The sequence below is a fragment of the Stigmatopora nigra genome, chromosome 6, assembly GCF_051989575.1.
Source record: "Stigmatopora nigra isolate UIUO_SnigA chromosome 6, RoL_Snig_1.1, whole genome shotgun sequence".
NCBI classification, from domain to species: Eukaryota; Metazoa; Chordata; class Actinopteri; order Syngnathiformes; family Syngnathidae; genus Stigmatopora; species Stigmatopora nigra.
In genome coordinates, this window is record NC_135513.1 from 8,330,114 (window position 1) to 8,352,978 (window position 22,865).

At 39.7% G+C, this 22,865-nt stretch overlaps 1 protein-coding gene across 6 annotated transcripts in view; it reads left to right on the forward strand.

Moving 5' to 3' along the window:
* Window positions 1-22,379, forward strand: part of LOC144198340 (axin-2-like) — a 37,371-nt gene extending 14,992 nt beyond the window's left edge. For 3 of the 6 annotated variants that reach the window (XM_077719295.1, XM_077719296.1, XM_077719297.1), the window contains exons 3-12: window positions 7,294-8,238; window positions 10,009-10,149; window positions 12,498-12,600; window positions 14,104-14,244; window positions 15,594-16,015; window positions 16,108-16,257; window positions 16,344-16,577; window positions 16,697-16,798; window positions 17,171-17,296; window positions 20,755-22,379. In XM_077719295.1, the coding sequence (XP_077575421.1) occupies window positions 7,406-8,238; window positions 10,009-10,149; window positions 12,498-12,600; window positions 14,104-14,244; window positions 15,594-16,015; window positions 16,108-16,257; window positions 16,344-16,577; window positions 16,697-16,798; window positions 17,171-17,296; window positions 20,755-20,881 (2,379 nt within the window). In that variant the 5' untranslated portion in view covers window positions 7,294-7,405 and the 3' untranslated portion in view covers window positions 20,882-22,379. Of the gene's footprint in view, window positions 1-4,279; window positions 4,697-4,775; window positions 5,242-7,293; window positions 8,239-10,008; window positions 10,150-12,497; window positions 12,601-14,103; window positions 14,245-15,593; window positions 16,016-16,107; window positions 16,258-16,343; window positions 16,578-16,696; window positions 16,799-17,170; window positions 17,297-20,754 lie in introns of those variants that run through there. The other 3 variants (XM_077719294.1, XM_077719292.1, XM_077719291.1) reach the window with 3 other exon arrangements.
* The last annotated feature ends 486 nt before the right edge of the window (window positions 22,380-22,865 follow it).

Sequence of the window (22,865 nt, forward strand, 5' to 3'; positions counted from 1 at the left end):
CATTCCCTCTTCCCATCCCTTTCCCCATTTGTCATGACAGATCTTCTTAAGTCACTATTGCCGCTACAAGTGTCATCTCAGGCACGAGCCCGAAATTACTTTTTGGGATGAGTGTTGACATCAAGCCTTCCACCCCTCAACTCATGCAAACAGAATGATACTATGTGCCCTTTTTCTGCTCCCTCTCTCTCTCCCTACTCTGTTTATTTCTCCATCCTTGCATTTTTTCCCTACTATTTCTCTCTGAGCCGACAAACAGCCATTCACGCTTCTCTCCATATGGGCTTTAATTTGCCATTGTCCCCCAAGATATTCCTCGCTCAGGCTTGAGATAAAGGGATAATCACTTCAAAGGGAAGCTAGGGGGAGAATGCCCCCTCCCTCCCACGCTGAAAGGAGAAGTGGACAATACGCTAATTGAGAGGGGGAACTGATCACAGGGTCCCTTCAAAGAGACTCCTGGCCACGCCCCCTTCGATGCACTTAATTTTATTAGTGTTTATAGAGATGCTTCAGCCAAAATTATCACTCAAGCTTACCATAGCCTTTGAACTCCTAAATATTGGGTTAGTTGCAATTATCCACCCTCTTCACTCCTCTTCTCAGCTATTTTAGTACAAGTGTAGGGATTGGTGGAAAATATGATGAAGGCGCTACATGTACTGTATTGTATGCATTGTGGTGAATGTGGGCTGATGCAAATATAAAACTTGATCATGAGAAGAAGCGACTAGAATTGACCTTTTGCAAAAGTTTCAACTCCCTTAGTTACGGTTTCTGAGCCATTGAGTTTTGGGACTCCAACTGCACAAGCCATTGCAGGCAAATGCATACCAGAATGCATACCTGTCAACCTCTGCAGATAACTGCCCTTATAAATGATTATGATTCCTCGTACAAACCCCCCCAAAAAACTTACAAACACCGTACGACGCATGTTTACTCGCGGTAATTCCTTTCTTACTAGGTGGCTCCTCCATGCTTGCTTCCACGATATTTACTCTATGTATATCTACGCATGCGCATGTCATCCTTTTTTTTTGCTGGTATACCGTGACAATAGTAACGATCGATGACAGTAGCGTCATTGGCTACCAGCCTACCAGACTATCTGGATTTTAGCCAAAACAGTCTTGTTGAGATCGGTTTTCATAAATATTGGCGATTTTTTTTAAAATTTACCCCGTACAAAAGTCGGTGTACGGCGTACATGATTTGAAATGTTAAAAAAAACGTATAAAATACGTATACAATGTACAAGTTGACATGTATGAGAATGTACCAAGTGATTCATTTTCGAGAAATAACACAACAACATCCTCCAGATTGAGGAAAAAGGATTTACAACATGTAGTGAAAGGTTTTGTTGAAAATATATATATATATTTTAAAATAACAAGGCAAAGCGAGGCCACAACATACAGGTTCAAAATTTACAACAAGCAATGGGTTGGAATAGTAAGGTGGTTATAGGTGATATAGAGATATCATTTATCTTAGCAGGGAGAGATCTCAGAGCAACTTTCTGCATGTTCCTAAGGAATTTATAAAGGTTTCCTCTGCTGTGGTGTATGTGTATCCATTCATCAAAACAGCATGATATCACTACAACACTGCCACCTCCACTATTGGACACTAGGAGGTCTGAAATTGAGCAAGTCTCTATATCGGACCACACCCCAACCAGGCAAATTAAGTCAAGTTTTGCCCTCCATCAAAAAAGGCCACAACGCTCACTCCCATTAGGAACACCTCATCCTATATAGTACACAATAAATGGATTTCCACGCGGTAACCTGCGCACTCCTACCATTTATGTGAAAAGGCCTTCACAATAGACATAAAAACAAATAGAGAACAGAAGTTAATTTCAGTTTTTCAGTTTCTCCACCATACATTCATTTAAGGCCTTTTGGCACTTTTACTCATGTATTGTATGTGATATGCACTGAAAGGCAGATATTTGTTCACCTTCTCTCATTTTTTAATCAAATAATTGCCTGGTTTCCAATCTCTTGATGATTGACTTGAGGTGCTGCATTTCTTCTCTTTCACAAACTCCCACTTAGCCTTCAGGTTATCCTTCTTTATTAGGGCTTTATTTCAAATCAGTGGCACCACTAATATCCTGTATTGTGCCTTTAAAGTATTTGAATCTTTTTGTGAAATGGTTAGGGTCCAAACAAAAGGGTCAGTAGCGGGTCAACATCAAAAAAAGGAGGTTCTTGGGGCTACTTTACAGCACCCTCTTTTGTTGCATCACATGCATGGGCATTCAAGGGTCAACTAACAGGTGTGGTCTTGAGGATTTGGTATCCTGTGGTAACTGTTAAATAAGTTTGAATCAAATCAGGCTGAAGAAGGAGACATTTTTGTCTATAATAGTTGTTAAACTTTATCATTTATCACAGACTGAGGAAGCAATGAAGCTGCTTATGGTCTGTCAGCAAAAGTCTATGTTTTTTCTGTTTTCAACTTTGAAGCTGAATCTGCTGTCTAATTTGATTTAGACAAACAAATAACTTCATTCTAAACTGAATGTATTATACATATAGAATTTTCTGCCACGTTTTATAACCACTTAGTTATATTTACAAATATTTTTTTGTAAGACATGTAGTCAGTGCACCGATATAGTCATACATCTACTTATAAAATGAACTGTTTCCAGAATTTTTTTCGTAACTTGGGTTATTCGTAAGTTGTGCATAACTTTATAGGTAAATTTTGTAACTTGTTCCATGTTCCTAAAAAAAAACTACCAACGAAACCCTTTAAAATGATCAAAGTGTCCCATTGAAATATGTGAGAAACAAAAAAAATTAAACAAAATTATTTGTTCATGCGTTTAAATGAATAACAAGCATGCAAAACAACATAATTCCACCAAATCCACAAGAACTGATCACAATATTAAAAGCCTCTTTAAAATATGTACATCTTGACACTTATTGTCAACAGCACGCTGTGCAAGAATGAATTGAATTTTGCACCCTATTATAATTTGCATAATCAATACATACAGCAAAGGTGTAAGTGATCTTAATGCGTTTACGTCTAATTTAGGACCAATGGGACCTGGCACATAGAATGCTTATTTCTTTTAAATGAAATAATGTCAGGTATTGCATTTTATTGGTTGTCTTGTCCTGTATCATGAGGAGAGTGTTTTGAATTTGAATCCTCTGACTTAGATAATTATATCTTGCCCCACAAAGTTGATTTTCATCAACATCAAAAGGACCTTTGATGTCTCATGGGACTGGATCACTGTCTAGCTCACTCTTGAAGATTCTGTCACAATAACATTAGGGAAGTCATGTGAATTAAAAGACTAGCAAGCAGCTTTTTCCTTTGCTCTCGGTCCAATTTTTTTCAAAATGTCATGCCGTGCCATTTCCCCTGAATGTGGAACAAGTGTGTTAGGGTATTGTCATTGTGGCAAGGCCTGAAATTAATAGGGGTTTTCATTTATAGATGCACTGTGTCGCATTATCTCAGTTAGGAAAACGGTCCTGTAAATGCATTATTTTTATTTTAAATTGACAAGTAATAATCACAGTGTGGAAAGTGCAATTTTTTTGGTTAAGTACTAACTCAAAAAAAGTTATTTTGGATTTATTGTGTTTTAATAATGGTCTTGCTGGTAGAAATCTAGGAGTTACTGGATTTCTTGAGTCTCTTTGATTGCCAAGCCATAAACAAAGTGTGACAATAGTTTTCACCCCCCAAACACAACACACGACCACTTGCCAACCGGGTGCTTCTCTCGCATTAGCGAGCCAGCTCAGTCAAACGTACACTATTCATGTTTTTCGATTATTTCCTGCTTAATATCAATTGTCATCATATGTCTTTTCTTCGCAATACCCTTTATTGCACTTGCTTGCTTTGGACTCTTTGTTTTCCCTTAATTCTGCACTGACGAATGCAAAAAAACCCTGCAAAAATGTCATGTTCCACCCAGTGCTCATAGATATTTTCCAGTGCTCATAGTTATTTTCTACAAGACAGTGGCTGTCTCGTATGCTCGTATCTCAAAATGTGTCTTGTATCTCCTGGCAAACAATTGCTCGGAATTGTATTCGTATCTCAAATTGCTAGTGTGTTGGGGCACTCGTATGTCAAGGTATTACTGCGATGTAGTGCAATGGAGTACATATATTGGCTTGGCAGATCACTTCTGACGTTTCAAAGCCTCAGGGAGTTAGCTCAATTGTCTGTCTTTGATAAGGTCCTGGTAAACGAGTGAATTGACTCATTGCCCGCAAAGTGTATTTTTAAAAACAGCTCATTTTTAAATATATCCATTTGTGATTATATTGAGGAAATATGCTATATGGAATCTTTTGCATTGATTTGTTTTTATTTTGGGGTCATTTTGGTTAGGTTGAATGGCATTTGGGTGGTGAGGATTAGGAGCGTGTTTTTTATGTATCTTCCAGGACCAGGCCAGCCTTTTTTCTCTTTGAGCTCTTCACAACTAAAACCTTCAACCCAGTTGGTTAAGAAACATTCCTGGTGTGTTCTACTGATTCTCTCTCGCTTTCCATTTTTAGGGGGAAGATTATTTAATGACTTGAATGCATGGCAATGAATTATCCAACTTGATCGGACGGAGGAGGGGCGACAGTTTGGTGCGCGTGAAATCTAAACAAACAGTCGGGGGTGCCTAAACTTTGAAGGAACATAGATGGTAAGTTGTTGCGAAACTGTTCCACAAGCCCCCTCTTTTGGCCGCTTTGATGTGCTGCTGCTCGGCTTTGAAGTTGAGAACGCGGGGCTATGTTTCTTGTTTGTGGGCGAGAAATACGGAGAGATAAGAAGCTTATGTGTCTGTGCGCGAGCGCGTACGCGAGGACTCCGATTTTTTTCCCTTTTTTAAAGACAATTTCTCTTCTCTAGCTGGGAAAAAGTGGGATGTATTCTACAAGCGAAGCCCCCTCCTCTCTGTTTCCCTCCTCCAGATTTTGAACACCCCCAAAGAGAGATACATAGGGACTGAGCTTGCCACTTCTGAGGTCACTTGTGAATGGAAGAAGGCTACGTTTACAGTATTTTTTTGGCTTTGAGTAAAAAACACGCGTGACGAGGCAGATGCTGTGCATGCTCATATTTTTTCTTGGGATTACTTGCTCCGAGTTACGGACTGCCATTGTTTTTTCTTTCTTTTTTCTTCACAACAAAATGGAATAACTCAACTTTTTCCAAATGTACCTTTGACGGAGAGAACCTGCGATGGTATGTGATTTTTTGGCACGCGCTGAAAATACGCTCAAAATACCTTTTTATTTCTAAATGCTTTTTTAAGAGGTCTTGTTCCTCCGGTTGTGAAATTCAATTTACAAAATAGAAGTGTTTTTACTGGTAAAAAACGCCTGCAGTCCTTAAAAGTCGTGATTATCACACTTTAATTGCATCTATTGACTGGTATTTGACCGGTAATTGATCGCTCGCGTTTACGCGCAAAAGAGCGCTTATCTCGTGAGGGTGTGTAACCTATATGCAGTTTTACTATGCTTTTGGGTGTATGTACTATAGTATATTCCACTCGGAATAGGAAAGTTTAAGACTAAAGTGTGAGATCTGGAAACTAAACGGGGTTTTGTACGGTCGAGATTGTGGGTTCATTAGAAATACAACCAGCGCATGTAAACCAGATACTATGTGTCTCTGGCAAAGAGTTAATACTCTTAAGTTTTAATTTATTGTAAGGCAGGGGTTCTTAACCTTGGTTCGATCGAAGATCTAGCGGTTCGGTGAGTCAGTCGGTTTCAGGGGTTCGGTGGTCCCTCTGCCGCGGGAGGTCGACACATCGCACCAACTCATCATCTCTTGTCACGATAACATGCCCCGCTTGACCATAATTGGCTGAAGGTGATTGATTGCGTGACATTGCTTGGCCAATCAATGCGGCTTGGAATTCATATATTTAGAATTTGATTTTATGTTTTTTTTTTTATTTTGCACTAAAGTAGGGTTCAGTGAATGCGCATATGAGGTAGCGTTAGAATTTAGGGTTTGGGTTAGGATGTATTGTTAGTGAGGATTTAGGGTTAGGCATAGTGTTAGGATTTAGGGTTAAAGTTAGTGTTAGAATGTAGGGCTAGTGTTAGAATGTAGGGTTAGGGTTGGGATTTAGGGTTAGAGTTAGAATTTAAGGTTACAGTGAGAATAAGGGTTGGGGTTAGAATGTAGGACTAGTGTTAGACTGTATAGTTTGGATTTAGGGTTAGAGTTAGAATTTAGGGTTAGGTTTAGAATGTAGGGTTAGGGTTTGGATTTAGGGTTATAGTTAGAATTTAGGGTTACAGTGAGAATTTCGGGTTAGTGTTAGAATTTAGAGTTAGGATGTAGGGTTAGGGTTAAAATGTAGTGTTAGGGTTACAATGTAGGGTTATAATGTCGGGTTACAGTAAGAATTTAGGGTTAGAATTTAGGGTAGGGTTATGGTGAGAATTTAGGGTTCGAATGTTGGGTTAGGGCTAGAGTGAGAATTTAGGGTTCGAATGTAGGGTTAGGGCTAGAGTGAGAATTTAGAGTTAGGCTTAGCAAAACATACGTTTGCGGCTAGCATAACATATGCTAGCAGCCAGCATAACATACGTTAGCAGCCAGCATAACATATGCCTACGAATAGCATAACATACGCTAGCACGTGGAGTTAGATTTTAGGGTAAGGGTTCGTTAGAATATAGAGTTTGTTTTGGAGTTCGATTTTAGGGTAAGGGTTAGTTAGAATTTAGGGTTAAGCTTAAAGTTAGGATTCTGGGTTTAGTTAGCAGTGGTTCTTCATTTGGGTTCGGTCAGTCGGTCTCAGGGGTTCGGTGGACCCTCTGTTGCGTAGGTCAAGACATATCGACCCGTGTCTATTCACGATAGCATGCCCCGCTTGGCATTGCTTGGCCAATCAATCCTGCAAGGAATTCATACATCTGGAATTTGAAAAAAAATCATATTATCTTTGGTGAATGTTCATATGAAACTGGTCGGTTTTGGTGAATGTGCATATGAAAGTGTTTGGGTTCAGTAGCTCCAACAAAGTTATGAACCACTGTTCTAAGGTGTTTTGATGTGACAGATCATCTTACGTGGGCTTTATTTGATCTCTAATTTAGATTATAAATAGACAAATGAAACGAAAGTAAGGTGTTTCATTTTCTGATCCCATGGTGATTTTTTTTTTCTTTACTTTTTTTTATTTTCAAGAAAAGAGGGATTGTTTACTTGATGTCTCTCTTTGACGTTCAGCAGGATATGCCTTTGATTAGATCAATACTTTGTGTGTTTCAGAGTGAAGAGGAGCGGAGAAGCTCCCCCGCTGCTTTTAGAGAGTGAGTAGGATTAGGCTGGAGCTCAGTGGAGGCACCACGGCACTCTCACTTTGGCAGCCGGAGCCGGAGCCATGAGCAGGGCGCTTACGGAGCACATCAGCAGTAGCTTCCGAGAAGATGCTCCTCGTCCTCCGGTACCGGGAGAGGAGGGAGAGTCGACATGCTACGTACCCAGCCGGTCTGGAAAAATGAAAGCCCTTAACAAGGTTAAAGATAACCCAGCTGCCGCCACACTCCCCGGCTCCAATCCAAGGAGGAACGAGGATGGATTGGGGGAGCCGGAGGGAAGCGCGTCTCCAGATTCGCCACTGATCCGGTGGACAAAGTCTTTGCATTTTCTTCTTGGCGATCAAGACGGTGCTCAGCTTTTTAGAACCTTTTTAGAGCAGGAGAATTGCGTGGACACTTTGGACTTTTGGTTCGCGTGTAACGGCTTCAGACAAATGGACTTAAAGGATACCAAAACACTACGAGTTGCCAAAGTTATTTTCAAACGGTACGTCGAGAACAACAGCATCGTCGCCAAGCAGCTCAAACCAGCCACCAAGACCTTCATAAGGGATAGCATTAAAAAGCAACAGATAGACTCTGCCATTTTTGACCAGGCACAGACAGAGATCCAGTCTAACATGGAAGAGAATGCTTACCAGATTTTTTTGACCTCTGACATATACCGCGAATATGTGCGCACTGGCTGTGAGAACGCAGCGTACGCAAATCACGGCACGCTCGGCAGTCTCAAGCTTATGTGTGGATACCTTCCACCTCTCATGGAGGAAGAAGAATGGAGCTGTCATGACCTGAAGGCAAAGGCTTTAGGTTCTGTGGTCAGTCTTTCGGCCAAATCCTTAAGGGCGACTACTACCACCCGGACAACAGCTGAAATGATGGAGAACAGTTGCAGGTAAGAGCAGTGTTTCTTGAAGGATATGTCTTATTTTGTTGGCTTATTTCTTCATAAGTTCTCATTTGAGACTTTACTGAGGTCTGTTCTTGTAAAAAAAAAGTGGAGACAGTTGATCAAAGGCTCCCAGAATAACATTAGTTATGTTTGTACTCGCATGCCTTACAGTTAGTTAAGGGGTTAGAGTGTGGGGGCTGTATTGGGTACAAAACATCAATGGGGCTATGCCTTCCTTTTAAGTAAATGGTGTCTTGTAGGTAACTCTCTGTTGCCTTTCTCAAGTTTCCTGTGCTTTGAAACCCTTCCTCTAGTGCAGGCATGACTTCACACACCTAGTGCCAGACGATTACAGCTAGACGAAGAAAAAAAACTTTGTTTTTTTATGTTAAGCACTGTGGTTTTCTTTAGTCAAATGTTTCAGAATTCAATCTCAGCAAGTTTAAGAACAACTAACAAGAATTCAGTTAAAACTGATTTTCCCTATTTCTTTAAATGTGTTTTAACTAGTTTAAGAAGATCAGTGATTTAAAAAAAAGATCTATTAACAAGTAAAATGTAATTTAACGCTACAGAAACATAATTTGGTACTTGTCTGTGGTGATTGTCACCAAAGATCAGTTAACACAGTTGGTTATACATTTGCATTTCAATGCCCATGTAAATTTAAGACAGAATAATATGTGAAGAAGGTAGTTGAAATGTGTACTTGTTTTGAAGTGGTTGTTTTTTCGTGGCAAAAAATACATACCTTGCAGAAAGCCACCTTTTCTCTATGCATTACTTGAAGGCCCCTTCCGTGGCCCTCACCGTATCTATAGGTTAAACCCATTTCCATCTCAAACATGTGGAACTAATTTTGGCACTGCACAGATTTTTTGTTCTTATTTTTTTCAACTTTTCCAATGCAACTCCATAAAGGTTAAAAAAAAAAAAAAACATCTTCATTTAAGTTGCTCAGTTTCTGACTCTTCTTTGTTTACAACTACAATTCAACACTTGTATAATTCAAGTTTGAAAACAAGTCTTTGAATCACTTGTCAAAGACTACTAAGTGTGCATTGCAGGAAGAGGCAAGAGACAGTAAATAGGATCGTGCAAGGAAGAAAAAAGATGGAGAAAGACTTGTAGGGGGGGTTGCAGAAAGCCCAGCTGTGCTAAATACCTGACTCTTTGCACGGACCTTCCAAAGGTCAGGTTTGTGCTTGGGGCCTACAGCTTTAGTCATGCTGGGGTTCTCCTCTCAGCACTCCCAGCAGAAGGCATTCTCATAAAGAAAGGGGCCCCTCCTACCCTTTTCCCTCTCCCCCACCTTACCAAAAGCTCAAGTTCCCCCTCCTCATCTTCCCCCTCTTCCTCATCCACCCCCTTCACAACTACAACTGGAATGCAACACAGCAGGAGAGTAGATAGTCACACAGAAAGGCTTAAGTAAGGAGAACGAGGGAGTTTGGGAAAGAGAGGATTCCCAGACTGTCGATGCACAGCAAATGCTCGAAGCGGGAGAGCAGGGAAAGGGTGGCATGAAAAAAAAAGGGAGAGACAGTGTCTAATGTGGATGAAACAGGCTAGTTTTAATGGCTCATATTACAGAATGAATGAACTGAGGATGTCACGAAAACAAACTTCAAGTTGTCCCATTTATCTTGTTAATTGGATTGAATGCACATCAAAGGCATACATAAATTTCTTAACTTGTTTCAGAGACACTGGTTTGCACTGTAACATTGAAAAGACATCACAATAACATGTCAGTTGATCTTCTGTTCGCAGGGCACACCGTCGAGTAGAAAATGGTAGCCCATATTTTATCAACTCTGGCTACATCTTTGCTCCTGCCACGAGTGCCAATGACAGTGAGATCTCCAGTGATGCTACGACTGATGATTCAATGTCAATGACAGACAGCAGTGTGTAAGTGTTTTATCCTTATCTCGTCAAAAGATCTGTGGTCCCTCGGTGTGTCCTTGTACTTGTACTGCGCCTAATTTGTGACAAACTACTTTCCATTCAGAATACAACAAAGTTTGGATTGAAGTTGGTATATTCATCCAACGTTCACATTTCATCTAAATATCGACTCATCAATCAACTTATCAAATATCTGATGTCCATTCCACTAACTTTTTACATTTTTGCGGAGGTTTATTCTTATTATCTGAATGTATTTGGGCACATTTCCAGGGAAACAACCAGGGGTGTGAAGAATTTTTTTTATATCCTACATTATCAGCTTTCTTAGCTTCCCTTTGTAACTGTCACATGGAATTTGTGTCAAAAAGGGCCCAGTGAATAATGGAATTGTACTGGTAATTCCATTGGAGAGAACTGCGAAATGCATTTTATAAAAAAAAGTTTATTTGCTGATCTATTACATACAGAAGAGTAGGGGGGAAATATGAGATTGTCTTGTATGTTGCTTGATATTCCTCAAAGTTGAAATTCATCCCTCCTACCCTCCTTTTATCACGACAGACCTATTTTTCCCCCCTTCATATTATCTAATCGTTCTTCTCTTTGAAGAGCTTAAAGGAGAGGGGGAGGGAAATGGCCATTTGGGCCTCAAGACAAACTCATTGAAAAATGTTGGCACCAAATGAAAGGAGGCTTACTCACATGGTGGGTCGGTTTCCTGCCACTGGCCTCTGTGGCGTGCTGAGATCATGTGTCTGCAAGGCTTTCACAGGGGTTACTCATTGATAGACCTTGGGACAGAGGAACTCCCCCCTGGCCAGCCTGGTGCACCCCCAAAAATCACTTCCATCATGACCCAGCCCTCCCCACAACCTCTCCCTTCCACCCTGCATAGCCTGTTGCGGGAGTGGTGGGACTCAAAGTGCAAGAGAGTGAGAAAATAAAGTGCGTGGAGAATAAAGGGCTTAACTGAATCGCTTTCAGCCTATTGTTGGGTGAGGGGGGCTTAAGGGGATAAAAGGGTGGCTGGCTGCTTTGAAAATGACTTGCACAACTGAATAGGAGATCCCCATAAAGTAAGGAGAAGGGCCCAAGAAGCCATGAAAGAGTATGTCTGTTTTCTCTTCCAAAACCTACACAAAGCATCAAGCTCCCAAACTGTCTCACTAGTATGTAGAAAGTTTGCATTGTTGATTAAAAACACAGCAAATTGGCCTATAATGTGATACTGTGTTTGAGAAGAGGAGTTTTCTTGTCAGACCATTTTTCTTCATTTGTGAATCAGATTGATTTGAGTTGTTTTTACTTTTGTACCGCTTGTTAAATTGGACAGTGGTTAATATTCTTTTATTTCGCAGAAGAGGTGTGTTTGTCACACATCAGAATGTTTGATACACATCTTACCTTGTCCATGACAACCCAACTTAAAAGTCTATCCGCCCACATGGATTTCAGTAATACTGGAAGAGAACAATTTGATTAGTGGTTAAAAGGCACTGTGCACATTTAAATCTCATTTCCCAAATAAGCAACAAGAATAAGAGGATTGGGAAGGGGGGGCTGATAGGGACTCCGGTTTTTGCTTATATCTTATTTATGGATTTACTTGGACGCCGGGGAATGTTGCAGCACCAACTTCAAACATTACCTTATCTTACAAACCAGCCTTTTGATGTTGCTCAGATCAGAGGCTCACAGCAAAGCGCTTGCCAAACGAAGATGGCAGTGGGTGCATATATGCGTGAGTCTGAGATTTCAAAGCGGCAGCAGAAAAGTAGCGTTTTGGGCTAGGTCAGATACTTCTGAGCGCCAAGAATGGCCAAGATAATTGGCTCAGTTTAAGTGGCAACTGACTCGTAAAAGGCTCGCAAACTGGAGAAATACGTAACAATTGCTTAATTGTCAGTTATCACAATCAAAAAAAGTCTTCAACAGCTATTAAAATTGGTGTTTAGTACAGTATTCGGGGCTGTCTAAGTTGACAAGTACTAATCTTATCGGTAGGTTCTTTTGAAGTCGACAGGAGAGTGTTTTGCATATCTAACCTATTGTTTGGGTTTTTTGTGTTGTGAGTTTTTGTTGTCTCGGCTTTAAAGATGTAAAGCCTTTTTATTTTCCTATAGTGTGATCAGTACTCGGCCACTGGGCGATGTTGTTTTAGTCCCTTTGTTGATGAATCACTTTCTAGTTTATTTTTTCTGTGACAAAGATTGGTAAATGGACCTTTTAGTGCCCTTAGTTGGGGAGTAGGACATATTCAGCAACAATAATCATCATCAGATATGTTTGGTTTATTTATTTTTAAAGAGACTGTGAATGTTAATATATATTTCTTTTTTTCTTTACAGGGATGCAATCCCTCCTTATAAGCTTGCTCCCAAGAAACATCTCCAGCGAGAAATGAGCCGCAGTGTCAAGATCAATGGCCAAGTTACACTTCCGCACTTTCCAGTAAGTCTATTTAAATGTTCCCTTTAAAAAATGTCACCAAGCCAGTTGAGGACAGTTTTATTCACAATGCTAACTTGTTGGTAATTCAGGGTGCAGAATCTTACCTAATGACACTTTGATGGCGGACAGTTGGATTTGAACTGATGCCATTTAAAACACGACTAAATTGTTCTTTATTGTAAAGTGTTGAATCTTTGTTTGAATTTTTTTTCTCTCTGCAATGCAAACTAAAATGTGGCCAGTTACTGTGGAGCTGGTTCAACACCATCTGAGAACTGTCACATTAACCCTTGCCCTGCTACTACAGTGTTGAAGGAAATAATTAATGCATACTAACCATCTAAATAAGCTTTAAAAGACTAAAGCTCTTTTAGCCTTACTGGATTTTAGGCCAAAGACTGTGCTCTTTTCAGATGCAGATCTGTTTGGAGAAAAGAAATCGCATACATAACATACATAAATCTATTTTTATGTATATACCTAAATATGTGAGGATAGAGATAGCTGTATGTTTTCTGTGTCTACACATTTAAAGTGCTTGTTTGGGCCTCATTTTTCCTCTCCTTGCTTTTCTCTTTCTCAATCTCTTTTTTCTTTTTCCCACTTGCACTCTTTTAATGTTTCCCTCCTGATTTGGTGATGGCTCTGACTCCCATGATGTACCAGCCCTAGGCAGGGGGGCCCCATGTAGGGCTGGCGCTCCTTTGCCAGCAGCTTCGCTTGCCTTTCTTCTTATCCCTTCATCACATATACAAAGAGATGAGAGAAACAACAACAACAAAAAGTCAAAATCAAGAACACCAGTGTTCCAATAACAAAAAAGAGGGGGTGCATATATTTAAAGTAGGATAATGTGACTAGAGTATATCTGAGCTGCCCTGCAAATGACTGGGGAATGAACTACTGCTTTGCCGTAGATCTTCCCTGCTATTTGACTCTTCTGTCCCATCCTTTTTTTCTTATCATGCTCTCTGTCACTACCGCTACTTTACAATTGCACATCTCTGTGCTTATTATTTTCACGCTGTTAATTTTGTCCCACTTCTCTCGTTTCCTTTCCTTTTTTTTCTATCAATATCTGCCTTTTATTTGGGGGTTTGAAGCTGTGTGTCCCCCCCCCTCCATCCCTAGTGTGTGTTTGATGTTTGACAAGGGCTCTTTGAAGTGTGCCGACTTCAGACGCTGCCTAGCTGATGGCTTGCTTGGGCTACAGAGGGTGCAGGCAGGGGGCCTTGCCTCCAAGCAACAAACCAACTGCTACCCAGCAGCCTGGCATTGCCAAGGGCACTGGACATGGGGAGATCTAGGGTGTAATGGGCAGTAAAGAAGGTTCAGGTTAGCAAGGGCACGGGCATCCAGATCAAGCAGGATTTTTGGAACAAACCTTGATTAGGACAAGGGCAACAGATTAATTAATGCACCATATTGCATCTGTCAAAAACATTTGCCTGTTGTGCTACCTCACATTAAAGGGTCCTTCCCACTGTTTTGTGTACCCTGTAGAGGACACGTCGTCTGCCTAAAGAAATGACCCCTGTTGAACCTGCATCTTTTGCTGCCCAACTCATAACCCGACTTGAGAAGCTGAAGCGAGAGCAAGAAACCCTAAGCTCTTTGGCAGAGAGACTTCAACAGATCCAGGAGGTAAAGAACCAGAGACAGAACTTGTAACTATCCATTAATGGGTTGGCAATTTATATACAATGTATTTCAACTGGAAGGGGCTAGCAGTGGATGATCACTGACAGCCCTCCCACCTGAAATGGATTGGACGTCTGTCATTGTCATTCATTCATCATCTGTATCGCACATCCTCGCAATAGATAGGAGGTTGACAGATGTGATTTTGTACATCTAGTCCTCGTCTAACTTGTATTTTCTTGTAAGTAGAGTGTCATTTCTCACTGAAAATGCCCCAATCCATTTCAAAGGCTTTAATACAACCCTTTAAACTCCTTAAAAAAATAATGAAAATATACCCATTTCGTGTGAAAAAATGTGGAAAAGACAAAACTGAGAAATTTATTAAGGCATTAAAATGAAGACATATAAATGTATTTTCCAGTGGGATGGAATAACTGACATTCATGCGTTGGAAGCGTTTAAATTGTTTCTCTATAATACGATCACATATTTCCCTCATTCTGTTCATTCATTGTCATAAGCTTGTATTGTTTTATATCTTTAAAAAAACTGAACAGGCAATTTATGTTATTCAAATAAGCATTCCGTGCATATTCATGAATATGGGAGAGAACCAAGGGACTTTGAAAAATATACCAATGCATTTGATGGGTATTCACATGTTCTCCCCATGCAAACACTTTAGAGGAATCTTGAATCCACAATGTTAGAACAGTGAGGTGCATGTGCCAACAAGTTGCTCACCGTGTCACCTAGAAAGCAAGTGGTAATTACAATTTGAAGCAATGATAGGAGCTCTACAATATTTCTTTTCCAAAATTCTTCGGGAAAGTAAGCTGTTTCATCCCTCTACTAATATCCAACTCAGAATGACAGAAGTGCTCAACTCACAACAAGGGCCTTTATACCAAATTTGGCATGTGGAAGAACAGGGAAGAAGCTAAGGAATTTAAAAGGCTGTCTACTTTTTCCCCTTTCCACTCTGTCTTCTAGCATTTCATCTGTTGCAACTTTCAAACTTGTGTTTCTAGATATTCTTGAAATTTCTTCAAATAGTTAGTGCTTAGCTACTCTCTAGTGGCACTTTTGCTGGATATCTGTAGTGCCAGTTTCTGTTATGCATCGGCACACTGCATTATAGATGAAGCACACCCAAAGCCTGTTAACGATGATAACAGTGTGGCAAAAAAGAAATTCAAATCAAGTTAGGCAGACTTTATTCTTACTGACATCTGAGAACGATAGCTACTATAAGTTGATGTAAGTTGGTACATAAATTCCTCTGCTTGCTGCCTTTCCCACATGCCACTGTGAACTTGATTGTTTTTATTTTTGTCTTGGTGGTTTAGGAGGAAGAAAAAGAGGAAAGCATGGATCTCACCTGCAACACCTCCCTCCATCACACACTCCTTCCATCTGGTAGCCAATGTGAGGAAGACCCCCAAACCATCCTCGATGATCATCTATCAAGGGTTCTAAAGACACCTGGCTGCCAGTCTCCTGGTTTAGCTCGGCACTCGCCGCGCTCTCGCTCACCAGAACGGACAGGTGCCTTAGTATCTTCAGGCCATGAGTCCTTCTTTGGTGCTTATCATGGATCTCCCAAAACTATGATGTCAGGCCATCAGTCCACAAAACATACCCATCACCACTATATTCACCATCATAATGCTGGGCCAAAAACTAAAGAACAGATTGAGGTTGAGGCAGCGCAACGTGTTCAGTGCCTCTGCCCCTCAGGAGGCGCCAATTACTCGGATTTTACCCCTGTGTGAGTAAACATTGAACCTGTTGTCACTTTACTGTCAACATCGTAGTTCACCCCGGCAATTTCTCTTTTGACACACCCCTCTCTTCCTTTAGTCGCTGCAGCACTTTGTCAAGACGGCAAATCAGGTCATCTGATGAGGGTTTGTCGTCACCATGCCTTCCTCTTGATACTGCTGACCGATCCCAGAATGTTTGGCAGTGGATTCTGGAAAGTGAGAGACAAGGCAAACACAAGACTCATGGGTAAGTCTCTGTCAAACCACTCTAGCATCTGCCGAATAGTACTATATTGTATTCATGTTCATCTGAGGCTTTTCTTTCCCCAACAGTTACCCTGGCCTTAAGAAGCACAAACCCATTGACTTCAAGACCCTGTCTGGTCAAACTCACTCCTTATGGGATGAGGGTGACACTGGTTCTGGAACGAACCTTCGTGGGCACCACCCGGGTCATCCATTTGTACAGGACCCAGAAATGCCACCGCTGCCCCCACCTAACACTCTAGCACAGCTTGAAGAGGCCTGTCGTCGACTAGAGGAGGTCTCAAGAACACCAAAACCAAGGTAAGACCACATTTTGACTCAGATGCTGTGAGATGAAGGCCAAACATACTTTCCCAACATGTGAATCTAAATGATGCCCAGTGATTTCTAACCAAACTGTATACTTCTTACTTTAAAAGACATTCAACAGCAGTCATTAGCCCCAGAGACCAGAGCCATCCAGCTACAGCCTTACCTGTTGGAAGCAGTGCTCTAGCCAGTCCTAGACGACAAACAGATGGGTAAGGAATACAACTTTTGTTCAATTCTTTAGTCTAGTTGAGTTTTACACTTGCTTAATGTAATTCATTCTTTATTTACTTAAAATAATCTTCTCAGAGTTACATTTTCACAACACATTTATTTTGCCCCCAATGAAACAGATCTGGACTATTTGTGTGTGTATATACTACGTCATTGTTCAACTGTTGCATTCAAATGATTTTTATAGATGGTACTATTCTGTTACTCCAGAAAAATCCATAGTTTTCTTGAAAAATATTGGGTCCATTTTTAACGTTTGTACACCATTTGTTTAATGTTATCTATTTCTAAAAATATATAGTAACAAAAAGCTAAAGATGTTTTAAAGCTCATTTTATTCATCTACACAGGACTGATGAACTCATGGTCACCTACTTCTTCTGTGGTGAGGAAATTCCCTACCGGAGCATGATGAAGACCGACTGCCTCACCTTGGGGCACTTTAAAGAACAACTTAGCAAGAAAGGCAACTACCGGTAAATACGTATGGACAAAATAACAATTTACACTCCATCCTTGATCTACCAAAGTCAAGGTTAAATTTTAACTACTGAAGTATCAAATTTAAATTGGGAGAAGTCCTAAACTATTTCAGATTTTTCTTCACTTTAAATTTCCATTCACACACATCAAATTCTTCACATTCACAAAACACATGAAACAACCCTCATGCCAAAGTGTCCAAAATGCACTTAATTAACAATATGAGAGTCCGAACTGGTCATTGACAACATTAATTTATAGAAAAATGCAGAAATTATAAAATAGTGAATGGTGCATAGGTTTAAATGGCCTAGTTAGATTGATGTTTCATCACTGGTTCAAATACAAATAAATGTAACCAACAAGGATGTGAGATGTCATTTTATACCAAAATTGTGGTTATGGGTCACTTTAGCCATGCATTGTAAATCCATTGATGGGTGTATGATGCAGTGGATGTTTATGCATATGTTCGTAAGCCGAGTGTGGAGTGTGAAATACTGGAGCCTTAAGTTGAAAAGAAACTGGTCTGATCCACTGAGGAGGGTTGGGGGTTCTGAAGCAATTCTGTTTGCACATCTGGTACTGATTTCCATGGTAAGGCAGCCTTAATAAAAAGACTTTGAAGCTTGATCCATTTGATTTTGTGCACAAAGACTGAGAGGCCTTCAAATTCCTCATCCCCATTATTGCATCAGGCATTAAAATCAAATGCTGAAAGCAAATGGTTCAACATTAAGCTTTTTTTAGGCTCTTGAACTAGTACTGGCCACATACATTCAAGATATTAATACATTTCGGTTTATTGATTTGCATCTTAACAAAAAGCCTTTAATAAAATAGTCTTGGTAGTTATCTTGCATATTTTATAGAGTATGTACTGAACAGATTTGAATGTGTGAGTTTATGTACTGTAATTTTCACACTATAAATTGTTACTTTTCCCTGGCTTTTTTTAAAACCCTGCATCCTATAATCCTGTGCGGCTACTTTATTTATTCTTAGAGGCTAATGTGCTGCATGTGCTTTCGTGTCAATATCCTAGAACGCAACGTAAGAACCTGCAGTTTATAGTCTGAAGAGAACGGTAGCAGTATTTGAATACATTCACAAAAATCAAGTCGTTGATATTTTATAAATGTATTTTACTGCTAAATTGATTCTAAAATTATATAAATAATTGTTTTGCACTGACATTCCAACAATGCAAAAAATGTCAAACATGACATGATAACAATGTTCTCCAAACCTTTAAGTGCCACTGGCCATTGTTATTTGAATACATTTTTTGCTCTATTCTGAAAAATGTTATAACTTTAGCCACACAGTTCCACCATGTTGTTGGTCTGTGTGTGTCATTGGATGGCGGCAAGAGGGACAACATCAGTTCTGATGAAATATATATATTATATATATATATATTTATATTATTTCAAGTAGTTCTCAACCAATAGGGGAAAAAAATGAGTAATAGAAGTACAAATCAAACTTGTTTGGGTTGCAATTGTTTTAATGAGAGTCCAAAACTGAAATATGAGGGTACAACATGTTGTAAACACAAATGTAATTTTTATGAGTACAAATTCATTTCTGTGGGTACAAATTTAGTCATTTAGATACAAATCCAAATGACGTTATGGAAATCACTGCCAGATCACAGGGAAGATAATTGAATCATGATTCCTTCTACCGCGTATGCAAAACACAGGCAAACAATTTAAGTCCAAAACTGTTTTTTTTTTTTTTTTTTGTATCTTGCTCTTCAGCATAAGAAGTTTCAGTCTTCTGTGGCTAGGTTCTCTGACTTGGTTCCGACGCATATAACATAATATCACAAGTTTTTCACTCGTACCTTCAGAGATGAATTTGTAGCCGTATAAATTAGTTTTGTTCAAAAGTTTTTCACTCTCAGGTTTTAGAATCTAGCATTAAAACTGTCCAAATTTTGATCTAGACTCACTTAAATATATATTGCTATACTCAAAAGAATCCTAATACCAAAAATTCTGATTATACAAATTCAAATTGCCAGTGATGCTATACTTGAGGTTCTATAAGTATTTGTTAGGTAAGACAGCGAAACAAGCTTTGCCCCGCTACTAACCTGAAACTCTTTAGCAAGAGCAAAGAGGGAGGTGTACATGAAGATTTTGGCTTCAATGGGAGCAGAATGTGTGGAGCTGGTTAATTTGGACATGGCAATGGTACAGCAGAGAACAGTATGCCGCTGTGCTGCCAGACAATATTGGTGCCAGATGTTGCAAAGAGAGAGAGAAACTCTCTACATTAAACATGTTGCATGGGAACGGCTCCGTCTGTCTGTCTTGTACATTTAGACACAGTGATGACTTAGTGGCATTTATTTTATGTTTAACCCAGTCATCACAGAGATACATTTTGTTTTCAAAGATGATATTCCATGTCTGAAAATAGTGGATGTCATATAAAAAAAACTTTGACAGCTGTTGACTTATTATCTTATATAGGGAGGAAAAAATGGCACATGTAAAATATAGTTTGAAAAAAATTCCATCACAAAGCTTATCATTAAATTCCCTCCTGCTGATCTGAGTTTTGGCTTGAAAGTAAAGAAGAGAAATCATTAGGAGCCATGGCTTCACAATCAGTGGGAGCAAACTAACCCAGGGAGTTATCTCAGCTTGAGAGAAGAATAGTGGGATAGCGGTGTGACCCGTGACCTTCAAGAGACACCTCCCTGGGTAAAGCCCCTCGGGCTCTGCCCAAATCCACTATATTGCTCCCACTCGCTGAGTCAGGACAGCTTCTACTCCACATCCCCAATCTTTCTACAGTTTCAACCCCCTACCACCATTTTTTGATCAGTTGTTTGCTGTAGATTGATTCATGTGTGTGTGCACATAGATGATAAATATGACGATAATATGCATGCAAGTGCAAGCAGTGTCTGAGGCACTTGAAATGTGAACTTATGTGCAAGGAAAGGCCCACATTTTCACCATTATACGGTGAATAGTTAGAAAGACAACTTAAAATGAACCTTTCAACTTTAATAAGAGGTTGCCAAAAGACCGGAATCTGTTAAATGAACAGAAATCGTGACGAACAAGAGGATGAACCGAAAGAACTGTGCGTGCATTACACAAGCACACAGCTTGGCTTGTGTTTAAATTGGGGGGGGGGGGGGGGGTATGGTGTATGTGCAGCGGTGTGAGGTGGAGTTACTCTCTGCCTTTGAAGTATGCAGTATGGCATGAAAGCAGTGATTTAAGTTGATTTCAGCTAAATTCATTTCTGGCTCTCTATATCTGTTAATGTTTGATTTGGACTAAAGAGAACTTAGCGCTAATATTTAAACTGAATTAGTTGTGCAGAAACTTTTTACTAAATCAGATCATGCCTTGTTTCATTTTCATTCAGCAGCAAAACACATTGGCCTTTTTTTTTATTCTTCCTTTTGTCTCCTTCACAGGTACTACTTCAAAAAGGCCAGCGATGAGTTTGAGTGTGGTGCTGTATTTGAGGAGGTATGGGAGGACGCCACAGTTTTACCCATGTACGATGGCAAGGTCCTGGGTAAGGTGGAGAGGATGGACTAATTAATATCAGTCAAGTCAAGTCTCTAATGAACCTTATTTCTATAAATTATCAATACTAAGAGTTAATATATCCAGCACAAGGAGTGATTGAAGGAAGACGAGCTAATGAAGTATGCCTAACCCAGAGTAGGGGTTGTCCCTCTCTCATTTTCTCAACCAACCAGCCTTAGAAACAAACACAAGGGAACGACATCAGAAACTTTTGAAAGACCAACTAGAGGGGTGGAGCCCCTTACCGCTTTTTGAATATATAACCACTGTTTTAATGCGTTAATGAGAGATGGTTGTGCGTTTACACTGACATGCGGGTCAAGTGCAACGAACTAGCAGGAGGACTGGAGACCCGCAGTATGACAGCCAGCCTACACTTTCAGCTTACTACATAGTTACAAAGTGTTTATTTTATACATGTGCATATACATACTTGCCTATGTGTATATATACATGTATTGTACTTAGATGCATTGTGTCATGAGTTGAAGGTAGTTTTTGAATATTTATTGAAGAAGAAAAAAATCCTAACCCCTCCCAACCCGGTTCTTACCCACTCCCTATTTCTAGCCAAAAGGCAAGCTGCTTTGAATGTTGGGAGAATACTGTGGTGAAACTGTTTAGTATTTTTGTTATGTGTGACATTACCATACGGAAAGGATGTGACGCTAGCCTAGTACCTCCCACTTCGTTGTTCCTCCTCTGATCCATAATTAACATCCTTCTGTGGGTCTTGGTCAAGGCTTCTAATGGTCAATCCCAGTCTTATATGCTGCTGAAGGTTTGAAATGCTAGTTTTGCCACTCTAGTGTTTCTTCCCCCTTTGCTGGAGCTAAACTTTTTTGTCTCTAAGCTGTCAACAGAGCTCAGTTTTTTGTGTTGTGCCTTTGTTTGTAAACCGGGCTTTGCACAGGGGGATACACACAGAGCAGAGACCTGGAACACAATTTGTATCATCTAATAATGGTCGTGTTTACAGCTCACACACCAAAATGATTTGGGCTAAAAAAAAAAAAAAAAGAAGAACAAGTTTGCGAGGGAAAAAGTGGACAAATATGAAGAACAATGGCTTCGATATCCTTTTGAATGATGCTATATTGACTTTGTATGTAACAGGACTCCTGTATACATTGTAGTCATGCATCAGAAAGTATGGATACTGACACACGTGTTGCACATCAGGAATATATGCTCAAAACGACACAGATAAGAACACATTATTGCTGGTGTTTTAGGAATACAGCGCCTGTGCCTAAATGGATGCCATACCATGTGCTACCCTGTTTCAGGGTTTTAATATATATCCCTTGGTTTTCAGAAGGGTTTTTATGTTCAAAAGATATTTTTATGCTTTTCATGATATCATGTAATCATGTTTGTTTGTTTTTACACCACAGCCTTTTTTTTAATTCTATCAAAACTGTAAATTATACATTATATAAAGAGTTTCATTTAAAGATTTACATGGACCTATAATTATTGTAATTATTGAGAGATGTAGCCTTTATTAAAGTTTTATATTTTTCAAATGAAATTGATGCTTGAGGGTTTTACTTTCACCATCATGTTCAGTTTTTGCAACATTGTCAGCAAGAAAGTGATATTTTCAAATTAAACAAAATACATGTTCAAATTACACTAGTAAATCTGTATCTTGCATTGCATACAGAAATATAATAATTTGGATGACAGACCTTTCTGCATGCCGAAATGTAATATTTTGGATGACAGACCTTTCTGCATACAGAAATGTAATATTTTGGATGATAGACCTTTCTGAATAAGCGGTACACACATACTTGTGCAGTCCCCCACTTACAATATACCATTCACACACACACACACACACACTTATTTAATGTGTTCAACCAGCCTATCATGTATGGTTTGGGGATTTGGGAAGACACCAGAGTACCTGGAGAAAACCCACACAGGCACGTGGAGTACATCCAAACGCAACACAGAAAGGTTGGAAATGACCGGAGATTGGACG